The following is a 27,711-nucleotide window of genomic DNA, read 5'->3' as shown; positions in this document are numbered from 1 at the left end:
TCGAATAAATATTAATACGCTAAAATTGGTGCTATAAATTTTTTGATTTTATTTTTTTTTTGTACATATTATTATATTTTTTTTTTCTTTAGCTGCTTAAGGGGATTAAAAGGCATTTTTTCTTCTACACGTAAAAATTTTGTTTTTCCTATTTCACTGTAAGGGAAGAAGTTCTATGTTATATCGATGCATTTGCTCACTGAGTGTTATTGGATAAAAATATATAAATGTATATTGCATACATATGTATAAAAATAATTATAAAGGTATATATATACCATATATTTGTATAATAGCACATTTTGGCTTTAATTATTTTTCTTCTGTATATCGATTTTGGTCAATGGTAATAAGGCAGTAGGTGAAGTAAACCCTAAATACGCAACTTATGTGTACATATATATAAATGTATTTATTTGTATATGCATATGTTTGCATGTACGTATGTATGTACGAATGTATGTATGTACATATGCATGTTTATGTGTGCTTACGTTTACGCATTAGCATATTGTGAAAGAAGATATTTTTTTAAACAGTTCATGTAAATATAAATAAAATTTTTTTTTCCTTGACTGCTCGTCGCACATGTGATAACGTGAACATGTTAATACAATGGTGTACCACATTAAGGGTTTTTTATTGTAAATAAAACAGTAAATAAACGAAGAATACTATGTTAATATAGAGGGCATGATTTGATCATACTTTCCAAGTATATCCTTGTGAGTGTTTGAGTATATATGTAAATACAAATGTACATACATACGTACATGAATACATGAATAAATACGTAAATGCGTAAATACGAAAGTACATATGTATACGCAGCGAGCGCTGCCAACTGAACGCATACGTTTGCTTTATTTTGTAAAAAAGGTTGTCATACATTATTGTATGCTTACCGCTCCTTTCCAGTGTGCAGAGCATGTAAACGTTGTTCTCCTTCTTTTTCCTTTTACAATAAAGTGCATCACACGGTATATTTCTACGTTTTTAATTAAACAAATAAAATTATTCCAAAAAAGTTAAGAAAGGTGAGAAAGATGGGAAAGATAAAAAAAGATATAAAAAAGATAAGTTTTTTTTAAAAGCATGAAATATGTAAACACGAACACGTAAACAATAGGCAAACGACTCCCCAACAAATACATCGCTAACAGATACGCGGATAACAAATGAGAGGCTAACAAATGAGAGACTAACAAATGATGGGCTAACAATTAGTTGTCAAACAAATCAAAAACAAAATAAATTAAAAAGATTATGGACAGGTTAGCATCGCCATACTACATCGTTTGTGCGTGTGTAAGTGTGAATGTATATATGTATGTATGTACTATGACGGACCAGGTCCTTAGACTATCACAGCTATGCAAAGTGTTCATTAAGGGCAATTCACGAAAGAACAAAAAAAAATACCAATAATATTCTTCAAAAGAATATTATTATACTTACATAAATATAAAGAACAGTTGCTCGTCTGACTCGGGTACATATACATATATACATAAATACGTATATGTACTTATTTATATGCATGTGTGTAATGCGTAAGGCCATCCAACGTGTCTGCATGTGCGGCTTAACTATGCGTGGAGTGCTCTATGGCATATTTGACAAGGTTATAGACATTTAGATAACCACCCCACTTGACTTTATCCTGAAGCGATTTTGCTTGGACAATCGAACTTCTAAATATTTGTATGACTTGTTCATTCGTTAATTTTGAGTTAATTGAAAATATTATGGACGCTAAACCTGTAATAACAGCAGCAGAAAAAGATGATCCACTACTTATTGCATATTTATTAGAAGGAAAAGTTGAAATAATGTTATTTCCTGGGGCAGCTAAATGTACATAATTATTACTATAACAAGAATCAGGAGATAAATAAATATGACTGTCTTTTTCTTGAATCATATTTGATACAACTATAAGATTATGTAACTGTACAGAATAAGCTGGTGGATATAATTTTTTTACATTAAGATTACATTCTGTAAATGTGTTTTTGGAATCATCTTGAGAATTACAATTACCTGAGGAAGATATAACTAAAACATTTTTTTCCTGTAACTCTTTTAATGCTTTATATAAAGATGGATAATTATTTGTACTTGCAAAACTAGCATTAATAATTTTTGCTCTTTTTTTTGCACAAAAATTGAAACATTCTAATATATCACTTATGTTTCCAGCATTATTATTATTTAATGCCTTACATATTATTAGCTTCGCTCTTTTGCTTATCCCCCTTATGCCATTATTATTTTTTGGACTATTCCCTGCGATGATACCAGCAATGAACGTTCCATGCCCGTGACCATCTATCGAATTGTCCAACTCACTAGATGGATGTTTCTCACTATAATTGTAACTATCTTTTTCCGCGTCCTCATTTCTGTCCGTATACCTATCCTTATTTTTATCTTCATTGTTACCTTTACTTTTCTCGTAATTTTTATTATTTTTCCGTTCGAACTGCTTTACTACTATGATATTATTCTTTAAATCTACGTGGTTGTAATCAATACCCGTGTCGACAATACACACATGCACATCATGCTTTTCGTACGGAATGGATAATTCTATTCCTTCTTTTATTTTTGTTTCATCATATCCCTCAAAAATATTCGTACTCTTATATCCTCTACGTAGCCTATTCATGTGCTTCTTAAACCCTAATTTGTTACTTAACGTGAAAAATCTATGCATAGGATCGCAATGTACACACAGTGAGGAATCTGTTGACATATTGCTCACATTGTGCTGCCCCGATGCGTTCATGGTAAAATTTTTCTCTTCAGTAAGGCGTATTTTATAGTCAAATTCTACTTGTATTCTTTGACTACTTAACAAGAGTAAACATATGTTTAACAATCTTTCATTTACGTTAGCAAAAAAATTATATAAATAAAAATTTATGTAGTCTAACTTTTTTACCTTTCCACAATATGAAAGTAAGTTTATAAATCGGTTTTTAAAATTCCTGCTATTTAAAATATTATCATATTTTTTAAAATTTATAATTAATCTTTTTTTTTTTAATTTATCAAATAACTCTTTGTTCATATGTTTATAACCCTTATTATGGTTTCTCATATTAATATGTCGTACACTCATATTTTCTCCTATATATTCTCCCATATTTTCTCCCGCATATCCTCCTATATTTCCTTCTTCTTTGGAATAAGCCTCTATATATAATGCACCTCTTTTATTCTCTTCTTGTAAAAACCGGTGCTTATAACAATAGCATTCCTTTTTTAAAAAATTACATGAATAATTTTCACCCCCCTTTTTCCTACTTAATACGTTACCATACTTCCTTACATATCTTATATGCTTAAAACATATATTATTTACAATACTATGAGTAAGAAAATAAAAAAATGTGTAGTAGTACGTTCTAAATAACATTGTTTTAAGGGCGAAGGGGGAGAAGAACAAAATGGGGTGATAACATCATACGTATGCACGCAAATACCAGTGTGCACTCAAACAAGCAAAAGAAGAAGAAGTGATACAAAAACTGATGCAATTCAAAACAATACGCGTGTCTTTATATGGCTAAACGCAATCATACGTGAATGCTTACACCCACGCACAAATATATACATATATATATATATATAAATATATGTGTTTATGTATTTATGTATACAAATAAATATGCACACGCGCAAACACGTACAAACATGTACATATACTTACAAACACATTTACACACATGTATGCTTATATGCCCACAAGGTGTTTATATTTACAAAGCTTACATTTTGTATGCACATAAAAAAACAAACAAACAAACAAACAAACAAACAAACAAAACAAAAAAATAAAATAAAATAAAATAAAATAAAATTAAATTATTTCGTAAAAACAAAATAGAAGACAAAAAGAAGTCAACCAAATCTTAACAGTTGCATAATGCACAACAAAATGAACGCATTAAAAAAAAAAAAAATAAACAAACTACAGTGAAAGAAATCAAAATTAAGCAAATTACGGCATAATATGAAAGAATAAATCAAAACAAAGCAATATTCAGAAAATTATGGCAAAATAAAACAAAACAATGAAAAAACAATTTGTCATACTTCAAATTTCGAGAACAAAACATAAAATGGAGCTCGTTTAGATTTTTACGAAAACCATGTTATTAAGTACACCAAAAAAAAAAAATACATACATATATATATCACACATTATAATAAAAAATAATAATAATAATAAAATACATCTTTAAAACTACGTGCAAACTGTTAAAATAAAATAAAAACATTTACCAACTCTCTTTATAACAGTTGTATATTCATATTAATTAAAAAAAATAAAATAAAATAAAATAAAATAAAGTCTTGATATGAGCAAAAAAATATACCTTGTTACACTCCATTTTTACGACCATTTTAAGTATTATTTCTTTGCAATAAAGAAGAAAAAAAAAGAAAAAACTTACAACTGCATAAACACTGCCATGGATAATATAAAACAAAGGTGTAAGAGACATTTATTAAATATAATAAAAGAATGAGTAGCACCAGTTTTAAACAGTGGATCGCCTTAAAAAGGAAAAGAGAAAAAAAAGAAGGTGCATTGCAGCCTTTTTTTTAAAAGTGCTACAGCTTAATCCATGCGTATTGCTTATGTCCCTCAATCGCCATTAAAAAGAATAAAAAAATTATAAAGAATAAATTAAAACAAATAAATAAAATAAAGAAATAAAGAGATAAAGAGATAAAGAAATGAAGAAATAAGGAAATAAAGAGATAAAGAAATGAAGAAATGAAGAAATAAAGAAATAAGGAAATAAAGAAATAAGGAAATAAAGAAATAAGGAAATAAAGAAATAAGGAAATAAAGAGATAAAGAAATGAAGAAATAAAGAAATAGAGAAAACAAATAAATAAAATAAAGAAATAAAGAAATAAAGAAGACATATAAATAAAATAAAGAAATAAAGAAAACAAATAAGTAAAACAAATAAGTAAAACAATTAAGTAAAACAATTAAGTAAAACAATTAAGTAAAACAATTAAGTAAAACAAATATATAAAATAAATAAATAAAATAAAGTAATTAAAAAAAATAAAGAAAATATTTTTCTTATTTCTCTTTTTTGAAGCAGGCAGGGGATGCGATTGCATTTCCCTTAGGCTACTGTTACAGTAACGAGGAATTATAAAAATACGAATTAAAATGGTTTATTCCTGCATATTAAAGAAATAAAGCAAAATAGAACAAAATAAAACAAAATATAATAGAATAAAGTAGAATAAACAAACCAGTGGTGAGAATTACCTCTTCTTAAAAGGGTACAGTTACGTTTTTGATCTCATTTTACCATTTTCCTCATATCATTATCAATAGAGCTCGTTTACCCATTTTTTAACGCAATCTTATAAACTGTATGCCGTTCGATTTGTGCAAAGATATATATGCATAACGGTCATGAACGAGTCTGTTCCTATATATATATATACGTATATGTGTGCACGCACACACCCCTATAACCTGTTTTGCACCTAAATCAACTCTCATTTTTACAGTGTCATTTAAACACTTAGAAATTGGATGCTACTGTGTAGGCGAACTTTCTTTTCATTTACGCCATACTATATATATATATATATATGTACGTATATGTATACTAATTAGTTATTACACAACGGAGTCAAAACAAAGGAAACGGAAAAAAAAAAAAAAAATTAACAACCTTTGCATTAACATGTCACGTAAACGACACTTCATATATAGTTTACCTTTGTAATTTACTCACCCATATTTTAAAACATAATTATTATATCGATTAATTAGAAATGCGTAAAATCCTTTTGGAGACTTTCCCGTGCCCCAAGTGTAATTGTTACGACGTGTAGTTCAATTATAGTAAAATAGAGTAAAGTCTGTATCGTCAGAGTTCCAAACATTCAAAAAAAAAAAAAAAAATTACGTATTTACTCTTAAATTTAGAAAAAATAAAATGAGTTTTAAATGAGTATACTTCGATGATTTAATGAACCGTAAATTTGGAGGAATTAAAACGGGTCTACCTATCAATCAGTATATATATATATATATATATATATATATATTATATATATGTTTATTTTTTTTTTTTTTTTGCAAATTGCCGAGGAGTGAAAAATTCTCGTAGTTCTTCGGGCAACTTTGCCCCTTTTTCCTTTATTTTAGCCCATAATATATATATATATATGCATACATTTATATGCCCCTGTGCTACCGCCTCCTTGGTGTCATTGTTTGTTTGGGCTTTGGAAAATACCTCTCTGATGACTTCTCTCTTTTATATATATTCTCGTTCACTGTGTTATATCTTATTTTAATATTGTCATCTGGGATATACTTACTTTCCTTCCTTATCCTTCTACCTAACCTACTATTAACTATTGTACGGTTAGAAGGCCTTCTCCAACGTTTTGATCTTTGACTTAGTTCCTGTTCTCCTCTTCCTCGTCTATCTCTTATTCCGCTTTTGCCTCTTTCTCTATATCTACTGATTTTACTCCTTCTTGCGCTTTTACCTTTTCCCTTTTGTAAATTTCCTTCCATACGTTTCATCTTGCCGTTTTTCCTATTTCCCATCTTCTGCAAATTATTTTTCTGTACTTTACTTCTGTGTCGCTTGTCCATCCGCCTCTTTTTACCTTCTCTTTTTTTACCCTCCCCATTTGGGGGAAACCCATAGAGGTCTCTGGAGGTGTTATCTATTCCTTCACCAATCAGTAAGCTCCTCCGTCTGCGCCTGATCTTATCCAGCTGCTCCCCTATATGCATGTCATATGGCGCAGTTGACGTATATACATCATCTACATCGTCATGATATAATAATGAGTTATCTGTACTTTGTTCAAATCTATTTGTATGATATATTTTACTATTAGGTTTATCATACTCTTTTACCTTTATAAGATCTTTTTCTAAAAAGTTTTTGCTAATTTGTTTAGATGGCAAAGAAAAATGGGTAAAATTTTTCCCCCCTCTACTTTTATAATTCTTTTCCCAATCATTACTAACATCATAATCAGTTGTATCTTCATCCATTTCATTCTTATAGAATGAATTCCCCTTTTCCTTATTTTCATAATAGTCAAGGTTGTGTACAGGTGAAATAGTCGACGGAGGGGAAAACAAACTGTCGTCCTGTTGCAGTTGTAGTAGTGGTTGTTGTAGTTGTTGTTGTTGTTGTTGTTGTTGTTGTTGTAGTTGTTGTTGTAGTTGTAATTCTTGCTGTTGCTGTTCTTCTTCTTCCGCTGTATTATATATATGTTTCTTTTGTTTAAACCTCTTTACACTGTTACCAGTGGGCATTCGTCTCTGAGTGGGGTGATTAGACCCCTGTAAATGATCGTTATATCTTGGTAGTTCATCCTCATTATATGATGGCAACTGCATAAAAGAAACATTAAAATGGTTGGAATGTGTTTCACTAGACATGTTTTCTCCTCTCTCGGCATTGTCCAACGGGTAACTTACATTGGTGGAATTGCTAATATCCTCATTCATGTTACATGCTGCATCGCCTTTGCATTTTCTGCCTCTCATGTCGCTTATGATTCTACTACTACTACTAGGAACATTCGTCAGCTCAACTTGTTCGTCCCTAAATTTGTGCTTCATTTTGTTCAAATATGGAATATAGTACTGATTTTGTATGTCGCCTCTCACTTGGTACCCCTTATTTACACTACTTTCACCTGAATGTTCAGAATAATTTCGAACTATGCTATTTTTATCATTTCTTATCAACAACTCATTGTCGCTATAGTACTCACCTTTTAGTTGATCTTTTTGCTCTTCTTCATGTGTTGTGGGATCTTCTTTTTTTGCATAATCAACAAAGATTATACCCTTATTATCAATGGTAGGGCTGTCATAAATAACATCATTATTGTAAGTGGAGGGGTTCTCATAATCATCATCTTTGTCATAATCCCTCTTAAGGTGGTAATGCTCATCGTTATTGCGTTTCTCTCCAGAGGAGATCCTGTTTTGTGGAAAATTCTCCTGATCATTGTGAGCTGTTTTCTTTTCATCTTTCTTATTATCTAATTCTTGGTAAAATAATTTATAAATTTTTTTTCTCTCCTTTAAAGAATAGCTAAACACTTTCACTAGATTAAGAACCCCTCCCCACTTGCATAACCCCTTTAGTTTTTTTTTTTTAAGAATAGAATTTTTTAAAATATTTTTTATCCTTTTCATTGTCAATCGAGGGTTGATATTTAGCATAGTTACCAATGTATTTACAAAAGATGATGATGCATAGTTGTATTCATCTGACATATTTCGACTGCCTTTTCCCATAATACTCTCCTTTTTATAGAAAAAATTAAATAGAGTCGTATTTTTTTCTGTGTAATACGACTCTCTTTCATTACCTCTATTCAATAATTTCATCATTCCTAACAGATTACTACTTACACTGCTGCTTCTCCCTTCCCAGTAGTGCAGTAATGATCCAATGGAAAAAACATTTTCAAATTTATCGGAGAGTGAAGAAGGGAATAAATATCCCATAGTATGCTCATCTGGATGATTTTCCCCCTCTCTTTGCTTTTTACTCTTACTATAGACCTGTTGTGACGGAACCACTACTATAATTTGTAATTCTTTTAACTCTTCCATAATTTCCATTAATTTATCATTTACATCATATATATTGTAACTGATGTGAATAATTTTAACTCTTCTCATTTTACAATATTCTAAGCACTTAATAAGTGGTACTAAAGGAGAATTATTTTTTCCCTTCTCACCAAACGCTTTACATATCACAATGTCGACATTCTTTTTAAATACTCCTTTTTTTTTTAGTAAATCTGCTTGTATTATTGTATTTGCAATATATGATCCATGATTATTTATATCCTCTAAGTCTGTCGACTCACAATTCGAATAATTTTTTGTATTGCACTTTTCAGTGTTAATACCATAGTAGGGTGTGTCTTCCTTCTCTGCACTGTTGAACTTGGCATAAGAAAATTCATAGCCATTATTGTCGCTATAACGGTTGATCGAATTACCATCATTCTTACTAATGCCACTGCTGCTACGTTTTTTCAAAAAGTGCTTTATTAAGCTGTCGTTGATATCAATTCCTGTGCCAACTAAGCAGACAGACGTGCTTTCAATTGATACATGATTTTCCATCATATAGGAAATATTTTCGTTGAAATGTTTCAAATATTCATAATGCATGCATCGTTTTTTACTGGATGACGTAATTCCAAAAAAGCTTTTTATAGATCTGTAAAATTTGCTAAAAATATTTTCATCTCCTTGTTTGCTACCGTTCTCGTATTCGCATCTTTCAATAGGGTAGTCCTCACTTAGATACTCTTCATTTTTCTTTTCCTTATCTTTTCTATCCTCATTATTTTTGAATTTTATTTGAACAAAACGTGGGATAGAAAGACTTCTACCACTGTAATTGTATAGCTTATTGGAAAGGGTATCACCCAAGTATTCATTTCGAACACTTTGATTCACATGTTGTTGCGCATATATTTTGTATGTAAAATGAAATGCCTCATTAAGAAGTAGAAATGCAACGAGATTATAAAAAAGTATTACAACCACTGCATACACCAGTTTTTGATTTAGTAGGGGCATTCTTAAGAACAAAAGAAAAAATTGTATGTACCGCGTTTTTAAAAATTGAAGTATATTAGCTTAACAAGAAAATAGCATGTTAACAGGTTATACTCCTATTATATTAATATATATGATACTTTAAATAATAAAAAAAAATTCAATATAAACCTAGCAGAAAAGGTGGAAAAAAAAAAAAAAATTATGAACAGTCATATTTTTCCTGTCCTACTTTAATGATACATACACGGGAAGATCAAAAATGAAACGATATACCAAAGTACATTTAAATCAAAAATAACCTCAACTTGTAAGTTATTAATTGATATTGTCCAAATTTTACGTCATTTTGAAAACAGAAGTGTTCTCCTCAATGGAGACGTTTTTTCTAAGAAATGTTGTCTAGCCAGCTATTTTTTTTTTTTTTTTCTTTTTTGTACATATTTTCTGAACAGAAATTTGCAAAAAAAAAAAAAAAAAAAAAAAATAGCCAAGAAGATAAGAGGATAAGATGATAAGACGATAAGAAGCTAACAAGACACGAAGCTAAAAAGATAAGCAAAGAAACTAAGTAGCCAAGAAAGTAAGAAGTTATAAATATCCCAAAACGTTTTTCATTTAAACGTTATGCAAAAAATTCATTCTTCTTGACGAAAATACAGTTCCACTTTTTTTACGCTAATTTACTTAGGTCCATAAAAATTACTATTTGACGATTTAATTTTTGAGACCATTAATGTTAAAGAATGATAATTTTACGAAAGAAGGAAAAGTAGACATCAAAAAAATATGCAGCCGCTTTCAACAATATTCGGGTAACTTTATCATACGTTTGAAGAAATTTAAATTGAATTTTTCATAAGACACCATATACATTTGGAAAAACAGCTAATGTTTCTTTTTATCATATCATATCATATCATATCATATATATATATATATATATATATATGCGTATATGTTCACTGGCATATAGGCAGCCCGTTGAAGCAGTTAAAGGCGCATGGACAAATATTGCAATTTGTCCATCCCCCATTTTGTAGTTCCAATTCCAAAATTTCTTATTTTCCATTTGTACCATATTTAGTCATAAAAAAAAAAAAAATAAAAAATAAGAATAACTTTTCAATTTATCATTTAATTTAAGAAATAAATATAACCACCGAATGAGAAATAAATTATAGCGTTTACTAATACAACGACTTTACGCATTATACAGCAGTGAATGTTTGCCATATAAAAACTTATTTGACGAAAATGCATTGTATCTACTGGAAAAGGAATGTTTCGTTTTAAAATAAAATCTGGGCAAAATTAACAGTTGCAGTAGTAGCAGTAGTTTTTTATTTTATATTATTTTTTTTTTTTTTTGCCTAAAAAATAGAAGAAAAAAATGGCTTTATTCTTAACATATTTAAAAAGGCACACATACATGTGTATATATATATACATGAAGAGTTACTATAACAGCTTATAATTTGTTCAAAACGCGATGAACCACGAAGGGCATGCAACATACATTTTGCACAAGTGAATGTATGTATATATATACATATATATGTATGTATATGCGCGTATATCTAATGATATGTTCCCACAACATAAGGCGTTATAAGGAAAATATTCTCCCACTCTAAATGACTGGGTTAATCTATTATCGGCCCCATATGCCTTATTGATGAGTGCATGACTACCACAGAATAATAACCTGAAATTCTTTAAACGACTTTTTTTATTTTATTATTTTAATAAAATGTTATTCAGCAAAAGCTTCTCTTTCCCTTCTTAATTATTCACTTGTATGGTCCGCTATTTATAATAAAAATCGTGCGAACGTAATTTTCTCTTATCTTCAATTTACGGTATATAATTAATATTTACCTCGTAGTTGTATTTGTCTTATTTTTTTTTCTTTTTTTCCTTCTCTTTGTACTTCCTTGTTATTCACCTACAGCTTCCACACTCTGATCGAACTCTATGCACACATCATTGTTTATAAGGAGTTGTAAAAAGCTCGGCATGTATGTTTCGTCCGCATTTTCATGAATTGTAAATATGACCGTATTCAGATTTTTCAAATATGTGTAACTTCCACATTCCTGAAGAATTTTTGAAATTTTTTTATCCTTCGAAAATTCATCAAAGAGACTTTTTATATTATAAATCTTAGAAGTCATCAATAAAATTTTCGAAGGTAACTGTTTATAACTCATTTCGTTTTTAATTACTTTTAACAGAAGCTCATTGTTACAATCTTTATTGTTTCTTTCATTTTGCCACCTTCGATGTTCAGTGGAAAATATACTATTGGGTGGTTCAATAGGTGTTAAATCTCCCCCAGAAAAATTCATATAAAAAACAAAACTCAAAAAAAATAAAACTAAATTATATACAAAGGAATTCATGCTAAGAAGTAATACTTTCTAGGCTATTATAACTACGCTCTTTTGTTATAGAAAATAAATAAATGTGTGCGTGAAATTTTTTCTTACAAGTTAATGTTATATTTTTAATGTTTCAAATTGCATCAAAGTTTTCATTTTAAATTTCGAAGTATAACACTGGGAGGAGTTACCCACATGGAATTCCATTTTTTTTTTTTTTTAATAAAGCTAAAATCCGCGGTTTTTCAAAATGCACAATTTTATAGAAAAAAATAAATAAAAAAATAAATAAAAAAAAAAAAATAAATAATAAAAATAACAATAACAGTAATAATGAGGATAAAAGATGTAAGAGATAAATTTAAGGAGGAAAATTTGTGCAGTTAAAAATTTACGAAGTTAAAAATTTGGGAATTAAAAAATTATGGCGTAAATGGTACAATAAGTCAAACGAAATAACAAGGAAAGCTATCAAAAGGGACTAATACAACGTTCTCACGTCCCTCTTTTTACACACATGTGTTGAAAATTTTCCAAAAATAAGCAGGAAAATTGACGTTCTGTTGTGAGCACCAGTACACAATTTGAGTAAATATTTCTTTGCCACGATTTTTTTTATTGAATTTTTTTTTTTTTCCCTTTTCATTATATATTTTTAGCAAAAACATACTTATTTTTTTGTTTATTTGGGAGAAATGAAATTGAGGAAAATTACTTCTACAGTTTACCCAAATTAAATGTTACTCGAGCATGAGTCATGAAGGACTCAAGTAATTATAAGGTTTATTGGAGGGAAAAGATAAAGCATTGTTTGTACATTTTAAAAAAAATGCAAAACTGTTTTGCAAGACTTTCTGATTCGTGCACACGTACACAAATACTTACAAACATTCATACATACATGCATACGTACATATATATATATATTATATATATATATATATATATATATATATATATGTACACATATTCTCATACCTATGCTAGTACAATGGAACGAGTGCGATTATTTTTACGAACGCAAATCTGTGTGCATAAATGTGCCTTATTAACTAGTTCCTTTATTGCACTGCTTAGTGTTCATCTATTTATGATCCCCTTTCTATTTATTCCGATTTAGTAAGGATAACGAAATAAATGAGTCTCATTTTGATTAATAAAAGTGCGAGTTACACAAATGGAGCGAAAAGTAGAAGCAGTTGTACCTCCACAAAAGGAGGATTGGTTGTTCATATAATTTCCGAATTTCAATTTATATGTAGGACTAATATATATATATATATCTTTAAAAAGAAAAAAAAAATTAAGGGGGGTATTATTTAAAAAAAAATGAAAAAGAATTATTTTCCTTCTCTTGTTTATCGGAAATAGTAGATGATGTTATATACAAGTTATTTTAAAATGGTTAAATTAGTATAATGTATATAAGTATTTATGCAGATGTACAGGTGCATATGTACATGTACAAAATGTAAAAAAAAATTTTAAGCGACGAATATTGAACATGGCAGCAAATGAGTAAACCTCAAAAGAGAGGAAGAAACTTTACTACATCAAACAACATTGTGTAATGTGTATTATAAAAAAAAATTATGTGCATAAGTTGGGGTATTCAAAATGGGGAAGAGGTACGTATGCATGCATGTATTGCGCATGTATGTACGCCCTTAGCAAATCATTCTCGCATTGTGTAGCACATAGAATGTTAGCACCAAATCGCCGCAAGCCAAACCACCGCAAACCAAGCCGCCGCAAACCAAGCCGCCGCAAACCAAGCCGCCGCAAACCAAACCGCCGCAAACCAAACCGCCGCAAACCAAACAACTGTTAGCTCTTTAGTTCCATGCAGCACACTAAGTCGATGAATGCATAACCATTGTGCAAGAATTGAAGCTTTTTGCACCTTTGTCCATTATGCTTATCTGCACATGTTGACTAGCCCCTTTTGTTCTTCTTCCAGCTAAACCAGGACTGCGATTTGATATAGTGGGTTTTAGAATTGATAGCAGCTACGACCGCCTCATAGATATCAATGTAACCACCCCATGCAACTTTTGACTTAACAGAAGGAAGTTTCTTAACAGAACTTTTCAATATATCTACAATTTGTCTATAAGATAAGTTAGGATTAATTGAATAAATGAGTGAAGCAATGGCAGCAACATGAGGAGAAGCCATAGATGTACCGTTTAATTTTCTATAAGTATTAGATGGAGCAGTAGAATAAATATTAGTTCCAGGTGCTGCAACTTGACAGTAAATATTACTATAAAAAGAGTTTTCAGATAAAGAATAATTATCATTTAAATCTCTTTTTAAGTTAGCTACAGCAATAACATTATCATACATTGTTGATAGTACAGGGGGGTATCTATTATTAACAGATAAATCACATTTGGCTATATCAGGTTTGGATGATTTTTCATGTGTACAATTACTAGCAGAAACAAAAAATAATATACCTAAAGATCTAAGGTATTCAACGGAAGAATTAAAAATACCACTATATTCATCAAATGAAAAACTACCATTAATCATATCAGCTTTTCTACTAATACAGTAGTCAATACATTTAAACATATCTGCTAACCTACCTAATTTATGATGATCTAAAGCTTTACATACTATTATTTTAGAATTATCATCTACACCTACTATACCTATTCCATTATTTCCTACAGCTGATATAATACCTGTAACATGTGTACCATGATAATTATCATCCATAGGATCTCCAGTTTTATTTACAAAATTAGCTCCAAAAATATCATCAACAATTCCATTGTTATCATCATCTACACCTGCTTTACCATATAATTCAGTTAAATTTATGTCAATATTTTTTTTCAAATCTGGATGATTATAATCTATACCACTATCTATTACACATATTTTAGTTTCTCTTGTTCTATTCTTATTAATTAATTCTTGTGTTTCATCTAATCGAGCTAAATCTAAACCCCATTGAAGATTTCTAAATTCATCATTGAATTTATAGGACGATGATGAGGATGATGTGGATGATGCGAATGAAGGTGATTCACCTACTTTTAGCACATTTCCTTTTTGAGCATCCGAATAACTATTAATGATTTCAGGCATATCATCATAGTAATTCTCTATTTTATTTTCTACTTCTAACATATTATTATTGTTGTGCTTTTTAAAATTAATGAACTTTTTTCCTTTTCTTACTGCATCTTTAATATATTTTAAATCGATATCATCTGCTCCTACTAATTTATCTGATTCTACATGAGCCCCCTTCTCTTCCAACTTTTTTATATACTTTTCTAATTCCTCATCAGATGTGTCATTATTTAAGTCTATAATTAAAGATTTTATATTTTTTAAATTTGATAATTTCCCTTTACTCTGTAGGAAAGATACTACTTCTTCTTCTAAAAGTGATTCTTCAAAAAAGGAAGGACTAGTTGAATGATTTTCACTAACTATTAGACGTAAATTTTTCTTTTTCTTAATTAACTCTTTTTCCGGTATTTTACTCTTTCGTAAATTATTGCTTCCATCAACTTCAGTCTCTTTCAATATTAATTTTTCCATTTCTTCCTTTGGAGCATCTTTATCTGGATTATAGGCATTTTCATCTGCCTCAATATCAGATACACCCATGTTACTATGTTCTAAAATCGTTTCTACTTTTTCTAAAAAACGCAATTCGCTTATAATCTTATGCACATCATCTTGTTCCTTCTTTTCTACATTTGAAGAAGCGTCACATTTCGATATCGCAAATATTATCAACAAGGTTACGGTGGAAAGGTAAGTGGATAGTTTCCTTCCTTTTCTTAAGAACAGCATTTTGATTTACTATTTTTTCCTTTTTTCTGACTGAGTTAGGCGGGCCTGTCACCGTTTTGCAAAATTTCTGATCTCGTCAGGCTAATTCTCACTATTCTAGGAAAATATACCTTCTAAGGGCAGTAATCTTTTCAGTATAGCCGCAAATTGGGTACTTCCGCTGAAAGTATATTAATATGGCTTAAATCCGGGGAATGTGGATGAAATATACCGATGGAGTTGAGATATTGTGTTGGTATGTAGAAGAAAATATTTCACTAAAGTTGAAACTTTTCATATATATATGTACCCACGTTTGGTAGTATTATATAGTTAAATTTTTATGAACTGTTCAGAGTAAAATTTGTCTATGATGGCTATTTCTTTTAAAAAAAGACAAAACATATTAGGGAAGTAGGTAAAATGTAGGCGAAATATATGCTAAATTATGGCAAAAAAATGAAGAAAAAATGGGAAAAAAAAAAATATATGTTTATGTCTAAAGTGTAAAAATTTTAAGGGTAGCGATTTTCTCAATACATCATATCTATGCAAGGCAGTTATGAGAAACAGCTTAAAAGCATTCTACTAAAAAATGAAACGTGCAAGTCTATTAAATATTAATATCATTACTATGAAAGATAAATATTAAAAAAGATGTTATTCTATTAAATAATAACTACAAAAAAAATTACGAAGAAGAAAAAGTAACGTGTAAAATAATGTTTAATTAAATCATGTTATAAATACATGATTAAAATGTTCTGAGCATGTATACTTTTTTTTTTTTTTTTGCAAAATATGTCCTTATGTTAAAAAAAAAAAATACATATATATATATATGTTCTATACACATACGTATAAAATTTAAGATGCTCAAACTCACAAAAAATTGTAAAATCATAAAATTGCTTTCATAAATAGTTATATATAGACAATACGAATATTAATTAGTGTGCCTAATTACCGATATAACATGTATACATATAAATTAAAGAAAACTCTGAAAAAAATGGACGAAAAATATCTAACGGAAATCTATAGTAGACAAACACAATATTCCATGAATTAAGGAAAATTAGAAAATGTATAAAAAAAGGAATTAGCAAATTATAAATTTTTTTTTTATATAATTATTACTGTGTGTGTATATATATAATATAATATATATATGTATATGTACAAATATGAATTCTATTAAAAAAAAAATTGTCCTATTAAATATTAAGTTTGAAGTAGAAAAGAAATAAAACATGGTTAACAATAAGTTATATAAGATATTAAGTTTTACCTCATTTTTCTACAGTATAAAAAAGAATACGAAAAATAAAGCGTCCATTTTTTTATTTATACTTGAAAAATATTTTTTCTTTTTTTTCTTTTTTTTTTTGTTTATTTGGAAATGAATCATTTGTGAATTTACAATATAAGTTGTTCATTGCATATCTAAAATGTTCTTTAAAAATTAAAAAAAAAAAAAAAAAATTTCCATGTCCTATTAATACATATCACATGTTGTTGTTAATGTTAACATTGTTCTTCTTCATCTTTTTTTTTTTTTTTACTTTTTCTAAAAAAAAATCTCATATGCTGTTTCATTTAAACTTAGCGTGCTTTATGTTTTTTTTTTTTTTCTTTTTTTTTACAAATACATAGGTAACGTAATATTATATCATAAAATTAAAAAAAAGAAAAAAGAACAAATAAAAAGGAACGAATGAAAAAGTACGAATAAAAAGGAACAAATAAAAAAGAACGAATGAACAAGTACGAATAAAAAGGAACGAATGAAAAAGAACGAATGAAACGGAACGAACACGAAAGAAAAACGTAATTGCTGCTGCTTAAGGCATTCACCTGAGCGTCTATTATCAGACAATGACGTCCTCGTACATAATTTCAATATTCTACTAATAATTTTTTTATTTTTTTACTTAAAAAAAAAATAATAAATTAAAGTACTCAGTTTTTCTTCCTTTTAAAAAATTTTCCATAATCTCCATAATTTCCATAATTCCCAATTTCCCAATTTCCCAATTTTACGTATATTATTATTTTTTTTTTTTCTTGTTATTGAATTTGTTTTACACACTACAGTATATATTGTGAGTGTAATTTTTCAGTTAAAAAATAAAAAAAAATTAACTGCCAAATTGATTTATGTACTTTTTATTTTACAACTTGAAAGTAAAAATAATTTTTCCTAAAATTTGCAATTTGTTAATCGCATTTTTTTTATATCTACATAATTTTTGAAAAAATTTTATCCTGTCAAATATGTATAACCTTGTACGTGTACGCAGAAGTTCTCAACAGTGTATGTATATATATATGTATACATATATATACGCGTGAGATGCAAAAATTTACATCAAATAGTTCAATTTCTCAAAGGAAAAACATAATTGTGTAAGGGTATGTGTACTTGTTTTTGTGTGTGTATAAGTATTTGTTTTTGTGTGTATATAAGTATTTGTTTTTGTGTGTGTATAAGTATTTGTTATTGTGTGTGTATATATATATGTATTTGTGTATGTATAAGTATTTGTTTTTGTGTGTGTATATATATATGTATTTGTGTATGTATAAGTATCTGTTTTTGTGTGTGTATAAGTATTTGTTTTTGTGTGTGTATATGTATTTGTATTTGTGTGTGTATATGTATTTGTATTTGTGTGTGTATATGCATATATATTTTTTTTTTTTTTTTTCTTCTCCACCTGAAAACGACTCATTCACTATTACTCGTCGTTATGGGTGTTTACGCGTGAATAAACAAAAGTATGGACATATGTATGTATGTGCAAACACGCACATACGTAAAAGTCTGCCCTTTACTCGTTCAGATTATTTCTTTTTGTCTTTTTTTTGTTTTTTTTTCGTTTTTTTTGCAAGACGGTATAGTTGTTATATGCATATGCTCCATTCTAAAAAATTTGCTCCGTCGAACTATGATATACAAAATTTTAATCATCTAAATGTTTTCTAACACATGTGGCATTTTTTACAGCTCATTTTACTTAAAAAATAAAATTTAAATTGTTTATTAATTATATGAAATACATCGTAAATTTTATTTTTGCACGTCAATGTGTTCATCCTCTAAATCCATTTTTCAATGTTGCATTATAATATATTAACATAAAAGAAAAAAAAAAAAAAAAAGAATTACAACTGACTTTGACATTTTTACCATGTTTAAATATGGTTAATTCAAAAAGCAATAAATGAAAAATGAGAAAACCCTTTTACCCTTCCCACATGTTAATTAACAACACATGTATAAACACATAAACATACAAATGTAAAAACTTATAGAGATATAAACAAGTAGACAAATAAACATTAGGACTCTGTCACTACTCCTTTAAGCAAACATTTCCGTGGTATATCATATAATTGAAGTAACGATTATATAAAAAAAAAAAGTTACACACGGGTCCACATATGCGTATGGAACATACATATATATATGTATGTATGGATATATATATATGCTAATATGGATGGGTGCGCATGAACACCCGATTCACGAAGGAGTTGAAGCGTAAACATTAATCCATTAAAACTGAGGGAAGAAGAATAAAGTTTTACAAGTTTACGTGAAATAAACTTAATAAACACGTGAACCCTTCTAAATAATATAAAGGAAAAACAAAAATACACAGTAAAAACCAAAACGATAAAAATATGCCTGCATTCAATTATATATAATATAATTTTCTGCATAATAAAATATAACAAATATATACAGTTATGCAAAAATGACGTCATCATCAATCTGTAAATTTTTTATGTAGAATTAAAAAAATAAATAAATAAATATAAATATAAAAAGGGTTTTCACATAAAATGTATGTTCTTTTATTTTCTTTTTTTTTGAAAATAAAAAAAAAAAGATAGAAATGCTCATCCTTTTAAGTTCCTTTTCATCATTTTCATGAAATACTCTATTCTTCCCCCAGAAAAAAAAAAAAAAAAAATTGAAAATTCAAATTTCAAATAACGATGAGCTTGCATTATAAGAAGTAAATACATGCCTCTACATATAAATATATGTATACATTCACAAATACATGCATACATGTATACTTACATATATGTATACACTTTTTAAAAAATATTAAACCAATAATTACTCAGCTGTGGGCACGTTAATTCACGCATTTTTGTAATAAAAAAAAAAAAAAAAATTACAATATAACGAATGTCCAAATAAATAATTTGTAAATTTTGATATCTTTTCCCATTCCCATAACTGTCGATTCTGCATAAAAATACATATAGTCTTACGAATTTCTATTATTCCCCTAATCTAAAACATCATTCAATGAAAAATTTGTAAAGCAACTGATGTAGTTAAAGAGGGTATTTTAAAAAAAAAATAAAAAGAACTTAAAAATGACCACTACTTCTCTATATATATATGTATGTATATATATTTAGGACAATGGGAATATAAACGAAAAATTTGGAAAGGCATTATATTCAAAGGAAAAGAAGGGGGAGAATTATAACAAAAAAAAAAAAAAAAATAAACTTTCCGTATAAGAAAAATGAATTTTTTTTTTGTTTCTTTTATAGAATTTCTTTCTTTTTTTTTTTTTCCATTTTTTCATTTTTCCTTTTTATTTTTACCGTTTTTCTTCCTTTTTACCGTTTTTCTTCCTTTTTACCGTTTTTCTTCCTTTTTGCCGTTTTTCCTTCCTTTTTGCAGTTTTTCCTTTCTTTTTTCTATTTTTCTAATTTCATTTTTCCTTATCTATTTTTCTCTTAAAGAATTACTTTACAAAACCGAATGGAAAAAGAAAACAAAATTTCAAAAATTAATTTGTAAAAGCGCATTTTTGAAGAGTAAAACGTAGGAAGAGAAAAAAACTAAGCACAATTTTTTCCCATATTATGAACTTCATTGTACACTGTATTACGTACCATATAGTATGCGTAGTTCGCACTTATATATCCATAAAATTACACATGCACATTAGCATATATGTGAATATTTATACATGTATGTACATATTAAGAACAAAATGTATATGTATATATGTATATTGCACGTATGTATATTATATGTATGTATATTATATGTATGCATATTATATACGCCTTGCATACACTTTTACACTACATACCTATATTATCTTTTGCTAACATACTTTCGAGTTTAGAAAGCATAAATAAAATCGCTGTGTATAACCCTTTATATGCATAGTAAATGAAAAGAAAAAAAAAAAAAAAAAAGATGCAAAACCGGGAAAAACGGATAGGAAAGGAAAAAATAGTATATATAGCATAAAGATATATATTAAAAAAAAAGAAACATCAAAAAGGAAAAATACGAAAAGAAGGAAAAAGGAAAAAAAAAAAAAAAAAAAAAATTTATATCATGAAAAGTAATAGCATGCAAAAGGAAAAGATAATAGCACAATAATCGAAATATAAATGTATATTTCTTGAAAAGATAGAATAAACATTTTTTTTTTTTTTTTTGATGAAAAGTGTATCATATAAACATATATATACATGTACATATAATATAGTTCATAACGTGTAACGTATAAAAAGTAAAATTCCTGAATAAATCTTTTCTTTTTTTTTTTTTTTTTTTTTTTAAGTAAAATATACTAAAAGACTGTGAAACATAGTCCGGCTAGTTTGTAGTTAGATGATATATCATTTTCCCTCTCTTTTACTTTCCCTTTTACAAAAGTTGAATTATTTTGAAATATGATGAACAACGATGGTTTAATAAATGCACATAAAATGAATAACTCGAGCAGTATGAGTAATATGAACAGCATGAACAGTGTTAACAAAGGAAATAGCCTGAACAGTAGAAATAGCATGTATCACCACCATAACGCAAATACAAGTAGTCTTAACCATAGCAACTTTGCTCATAACAACTCGTCAGTGGTACCGGGAAATAATATGAATCATGGAAATATGCAAAATATTATAAATAACAATATAAACACTCATGGTATGGGCGTACACAATATGAATAGCCATGGCATGGGTGTACACAATATGAACAGCCATGGTATGGGTGCTCATAGTATGAACGGCCATAGTATGAGTGGTCACAGTATGAACATTCACAGCATGAACAATATTGCTGGCGGTGTTAATGGCGTAAATACCATGGGAAACATGGGCGGTGTTAGCAGTGTGCACAGCATGAACAATATAAGCAGTGTTGGCGGTGTTGGCAATGTTGGAGGTGTTGGCAATGTTGGAGGTGTTGGCAATGTTGGAGGTGTTAGCAGTGTTGGCGGTGTTAGCAGTGTTGGCGGTGTTAGCAGTGTTGGTAATGTTGGAGGTGTTAGCAATGTTGGAGGTGTTAGCAATGTTGGAGGTGTTAGCAATGTTGGAGGTGTTAGCAATGTTGGAGGTGTTAGCAATGTTGGAGGTGTTAGCAATGTTGGCGGTGTTGGAGGCGTACACAGTATGAACAGCAAAAGCTACAGTGATATACCCTCGAACGATCAAAGTAACAACAACCTGACAGGTAACACTCATTTGAATAATATGGCACATATTCGTGGTGGTACAAATGAAGATGAGGAAAAGAAAAAGGTATATCAGTTAGTGTTTGATTTATGTTTCTCTGAAAAACGAGAAAATGCATTACTTGAGTTATCAAGGAAAAGAGAAACATATCATGATATCGCACCAGTATTATGGAATTCTTTTGGTACTATAACAACATTATTACAAGAGATAGTGTCAATATATCCACAGTTATCACCGCCATTATTAACTACATCATCATCTAATAGAGTATGTAATTCATTAGCATTGCTACAGTGTGTCGCATCCCATCCAGAAACAAAACAACATTTTTTGAATGCACATATACCCTTATTTCTTTATCCATTTCTAAACGCTGAGTCAAAAAATAGACCATTTGAATATTTGCGTTTAACATCATTAGGTGTAATAGGTGCATTAGTTAAAGTAGATAACCCAGATGTTATTAATTTTTTATTACAAACAGAAATTATCCCTTTATGTTTGCGAATAATGGAGACAGGAAATGAGTTGTCAAAAACAGTAGCTACATTTATTGTTCAAAAAATTCTTATAGATGAAGTTGGTTTAAATTATATTTGTGCTACTCCTGAAAGATTTTATGCTGTATCTACTGTTCTATCAAATATGGTTAATTCTTTAGTTGATAATCCGTCATCAAGATTACTGAAACACATTGTGCGTTGTTATTTAAGACTGTCTGAAAACCCTAGAGCGTTAGAAGCTTTAAAATATTGTTTACCTGAATCACTTAGACATATTAATAAAGCTTTTATTCCTTGCTTAAAAGAAGATCCATATACCAAAAAATGGCTACTACAGCTGCTTTACAATATAAATAGCCATGAGGAGGGTACCACTAACGCCAGTGCTAATAATTTGAGCACACAAAGTGGTGGAAGTCAGACTGGGGGTAACCATAATGTTAGCAGTAACCAGGTTGGTAGTTACATTGTTGGAAACCATAATGTAAATGTTAACATTGTTAACAGCTGCTTGTCGAAAAACAGTTACAACAATTTGAACGTTGTTGCTTCTAATATGAATGAAGGTAATGCTGCACACAACAACGTTAGTAATGTTGGTATTAGCAGCGGTGCTAGTGGAGGTACTAACAGTAGTAGTAACAACACGTTTAAGGACAAATTAAATAGCAAAAGCGTAATAAACTCAAACAGCAATAATGCTATTAGTAATGAAAACAAAGTTAGTAACAATGTGTTATCGAGTAGTACCACAAATGACTCCTCAAAGGGCTCTCCAAATGATCTACCGAACAATGTACTCAGTACTGCTCCATGCAACATTCCAAATAATGCTTCCGACAACAATCCCAAGGCAAATGCACCGAACACACATGATAATAATATCAGTAATAATAGCATCGCCAGCAGCACGAATAGCAGCAATAATAGTAATAATGGTAATAAGAAGAATAATAGCAATAGTAACAACAGTAGCAATAATAGCAGTATTAGCAGTAATAACAGCAATATCAATGATAACAGCAATAGCAATGATAACAGCAATAGCATTGATAACAGTAATAGCAATGATAACAATGGCAGTCATAACAATGGCAGTCATAACAATGGAAGTAATAACAGTAGCAGTAATAACAATGGCAGTAATAACAATAGCAGTAATAACAATGGCAGTAATAACAATAGCAGTAATAACAATAGCAGTAATAACAATAGCAGTAATAACAATAGCAGTAATAACAATAGCAGTAATAACAATAGCAGTCATAGCAGTAATAGCAATAATAACATTAATAAAAGTAAGCAGTAGATTTTTTTTAAATGTACGCTTGTAAGAACACCTGTGCACATTATCACAAAGGCGGATGCTTTAAATTTCATTTATCGTAAATCCTTTACAAGGAAGAATTAATCTTTTTGCTTCCTTGTTATTTCCACATTACTAGTAAAAGGTGCCTGCGGGTGCATATATGTACGTGCATGTGTATAGAGGCGTATATATATATATAACTATATATATACATATAAATATATTCATATCTTTGTATCTATGTATCTTTGTATATTTGTATCTTTGTATCTTTGTATATTTGTATCTTTGTATCTTTGTATATTTGTATCTTTGTATCTTTGTATTTTTTTTTTTTTTTTTAATTTTTTTGTTTAATATTGTTGTTTAGAGTTTTTTCGCTTCCTTTTTTTCAAACTCCTTGCTACCCTTTTTTTTGCAATTTTTTTAGAATATTTAAAGAGAACCATCGAATGTAATTTTGATGAACTTTTTTTTTTTTTTCTTTTTTTGTGCTTATCTGTGTGCTTATATGCGTACGTGACTTCATGTTTATATTATATATGTAGTTTTATTTTTTCATTTTTTTACGTTTTCATTTTTTTTTGCTCTTTCATTTCATCACTCTTTGACATATTTACCAAATGTAGAAAAGACAAAAATTATCATTTGAATGATTTATTTTAAAATATATTGTTTAATTATCATTTATGAGTGAATGCTTCTTTTTTTTTTTTCTTATTTTTCTGTAATTAATTTTTCACAGCAGTGTATAATTTTATTATCTTTTTTTTTTTTTTAAGTAAAAATGCTCAACTTTAGCACCCCCGTATATGTATATATATACATATATATAAATAAACGCGCATGTCAAATTCGTTCTATTTTAAAAAATTGTCTTGTCCATCATTGTCAACCGTTGCATATCGTTGTCCATCGTTGTATATCGTGGTTTATCGTGGTCTATCGTGGTCTATCGTTGAATATCGTTGAATATCGTGGTCTATCGTTGTCCATCATTGTCTATTGTTATCTATTGTTATCTTTTGTTGTCTGTTGTTATCTACTGTTGTTCGTTGTAATCTATTATCGTCTATATGTGCAACTTAACACTAACTGATTCACGTAATGGAGCTACAACATTTATCTTATTTTCAACTGGGGGGATGAGAAGCTTCTCAATGAAAATTTTAAGTGGCCATATTATATGTACACACGTATAAGTGTATGCATATTAGTACATATTCATCTTTTTACTTTTTTTTTTTTTTTTTTTTCCTCTTTAATTACCTGACATGATCAGGCGATAAGAAGTAAAATGACGGTGTAGCGAATAAACTACCTTTTTTTTCTTTTTTCTTTTTTCTTTTTTCTTTTTTCCTTTTTCTATTTTTTTTTTTTTCCCTTTTTATATATATCAACTGCGGCAACTCAAATTTGCATAACCGCGCTTCTGTTTTGGAAGGATAGTAATACAACATGATGACCAGTTGAGTAGAGATATATTTACTTTTTTTTGATATATTTTTTTTTTTTTTATTTTTATTATTTGTTAAAAATAATTCCTGTTAAAAGGAGAAAGGGAACAGGGAAATGTGTCGAAGTAGTAAGTCTTATTTTTTGACACAATTTGCAACTTTTAAAATAAAAATTTACATCAAATAAATTATGTACACACACGTACGGAAGTCCGTCTCCCACACGCCGCATGTGCGCATGCACTAATTTGTATATACATATAAATATACATATAACTATACATATAAATATACAAATATGAATATATATAAATATACAAATATATATATATATATATATATGTCCATGCGCATGCTCGTGCCCATTTGCGTTAGACTTTCACGGAGGTAAGAATCTCCTCCATTATTGGATCAATTTCCTTTTTGTTTAATGCAGCATCACATAAAGCAAGTGCTGTTTCAATATCTAGAACTTTAGATACAAATAAAATAAGATGAAAATCTGAACATCTAAAATTTCCGTTGGTACCTCTTTCCAGTTTAGTACTTGCAAAATACTCTTTGACATCAAAAACAGTTTGTGCATTAACTCTATTTTCTCTAGGGAAATGAAAATTTTTAAAAATAGATCGAATATTTTTGGGTGCGGATTCATTAACACGTACAATAAACCAGTCAGTATCAAACTTATTGGTTTCTTTTCCGCCTTCTAAAATTTGTGGTAGTAATTCATTTTTATTTGGATTTCTTAACTGTACATGTGAAGGGTCTGTTTGATTTTCTTCAATTAAATTGTCTCTAATTAATGCCATTCCTAAATCCGACACCATAAAAGCATTAGTTACAGGTTCATTACTTAACATTGGATCTGGTGATATAGTACATGTAATAAAGTTTGATACACTATAATTTGTATAATGCATATTTTTTTTTATATTAGCTAGCTGTAATTTAGCTATATGTACTACCTCATCTGATGTTAAATATTCTTTTCTTGGTAAATGTGTAAAGATCCAACCAATTCTTTCTAAACCTAATCTTTCCGCAATTAAATCAACAGAATCGATAAAATCGTCTGAGAGAAGTTTTATTTTATTATTTTCATTAATTTGTGGAGGTTCATATATGCACTCACATACTGCTCTTATTCCTAAATTGTAGTGTGTATCTTCTTTATAATAACCATACATCCATCCAGCTCTTTGTTCAAACATATTATTGGTAAAACACCAATAGTTGACAAAATTTTTTATCTCTTCTACATTCATTAGTTCTAAATGATCTACATGTCTATATTCCTGGTGTTTTAATGTTATACTTAATGGAATTTTATTAAATTGCCCTTTTATTAAATATACCGACTTGTAAGCTAGATTTAGAGGAAGATCTGTCGTATTATACCCCCTCAATTTTAAAAAATAATCAAACGATTTAAAATTTGGTTCATTTTCGCTTTTCTTATTTGATTTATTATCTATCTCTTTTTTTCCATTAAAATCTGTTCCCCCTTTATCATCATTCACCATTTTTTTTTGGCTTTTCTCTTCAAAATATGAATTTTTACTAACTGGTTCATTCTGTAAAGACGTTTTACTAGGGTTGCTACCTTTCATTCCTTCATTTCGTTCTTCCCTTTTTTTATTAGCTATCGGTTTTACTTTACTTCTTAGCTGAACAATACTCCCATTTTGTATTTTATATGTGCTCAATGTACATGCATCATCTGATAAAGCTTCGTTTGGATTTTCAAGTAGGAACAATTCTTGCTTTTCCGTAGGCACATTTAACAGCTCTTCTATTTTCTTCTTCAAATCGATTAGTTTTTTGTTTTTATCCACCTCGATGCGATACAGCCCGATTTCGCATCTGAGTCTTACAATTATTCCACTCATCTTGCGTCCGCTTTTACGTCCGTTTTTACCTTTTTTTTTCCTCCTTTTTATTTCTTTTTTTTTACCTCCCTTTTTGCTCCCCTTCTGCTTCTCTTTTTTGATCCTCTTTTTTTTTTTTTTTCTGCCAATTATTGTACAGGAACAAGGTTCTTCTAATATGCCCGTGCAGCCTCTACGCTGTTCTACTACTCGGGCACTTGCTCACATCAAAGAAGCTAAAGGAA

The 27,711-nt window shown here is 29.0% G+C and overlaps 6 protein-coding genes across 6 annotated transcripts; 1 reads left to right on the top strand and 5 right to left on the bottom strand.

The window, feature by feature from the left end:
• Positions 1–1,585: 1,585 nt before the first annotated feature.
• MKS88_001648 (subtilisin-like protease 3) lies at positions 1,586–3,424 on the bottom strand (the record flags this gene model as incomplete). The annotated part of the gene is made up of 1 exon (XM_067214595.1): positions 1,586–3,424. One exon carries the CDS (start codon positions 3,422–3,424, stop codon positions 1,586–1,588), a length of 1,839 nt encoding a protein of 612 aa, XP_067074536.1.
• Positions 3,425–6,247: 2,823 nt separating this feature from the next.
• MKS88_001647 (subtilisin-like ookinete protein SOPT) lies at positions 6,248–9,643 on the bottom strand (the record flags this gene model as incomplete). Its single annotated transcript, XM_067214593.1, has 1 exon — positions 6,248–9,643. One exon carries the CDS (start codon positions 9,641–9,643, stop codon positions 6,248–6,250), a length of 3,396 nt encoding a protein of 1,131 aa, XP_067074535.1.
• A 1,919-nt stretch (positions 9,644–11,562) lies between these two features.
• MKS88_001646 (subtilisin propeptide-like protein) lies at positions 11,563–11,973 on the bottom strand (the record flags this gene model as incomplete). Its single annotated transcript, XM_067214592.1, has 1 exon — positions 11,563–11,973. One exon carries the CDS (start codon positions 11,971–11,973, stop codon positions 11,563–11,565), a length of 411 nt encoding a protein of 136 aa, XP_067074534.1.
• Positions 11,974–13,941: 1,968 nt separating this feature from the next.
• On the bottom strand, positions 13,942–15,828 carry MKS88_001645 (subtilisin-like protease 1; the record flags this gene model as incomplete). Its single annotated transcript, XM_067214591.1, has 1 exon — positions 13,942–15,828. One exon carries the CDS (start codon positions 15,826–15,828, stop codon positions 13,942–13,944), a length of 1,887 nt encoding a protein of 628 aa, XP_067074533.1.
• A 5,709-nt stretch (positions 15,829–21,537) lies between these two features.
• On the top strand, positions 21,538–24,138 carry MKS88_001644 (protein CAF40; the record flags this gene model as incomplete). The annotated part of the gene is made up of 1 exon (XM_067214590.1): positions 21,538–24,138. The coding sequence occupies one exon, from the start codon at positions 21,538–21,540 to the stop codon at positions 24,136–24,138; it is 2,601 nt and encodes an 866-aa protein (XP_067074532.1).
• A 1,828-nt stretch (positions 24,139–25,966) lies between these two features.
• Positions 25,967–27,487, bottom strand: MKS88_001643 (nuclear protein localization protein 4; the record flags this gene model as incomplete). Its single annotated transcript, XM_067214589.1, has 1 exon — positions 25,967–27,487. The coding sequence occupies one exon, from the start codon at positions 27,485–27,487 to the stop codon at positions 25,967–25,969; it is 1,521 nt and encodes a 506-aa protein (XP_067074531.1).
• Between the last annotated feature and the right edge of the window lie 224 nt (positions 27,488–27,711).

Source organism: Plasmodium brasilianum, chromosome 6, assembly GCF_023973825.1.
Source record: "Plasmodium brasilianum strain Bolivian I chromosome 6, whole genome shotgun sequence".
Lineage (NCBI taxonomy): Eukaryota > Apicomplexa > Aconoidasida > Haemosporida > Plasmodiidae > Plasmodium > Plasmodium brasilianum.
This window is presented reverse-complemented; position numbering and strand designations above follow the sequence as displayed.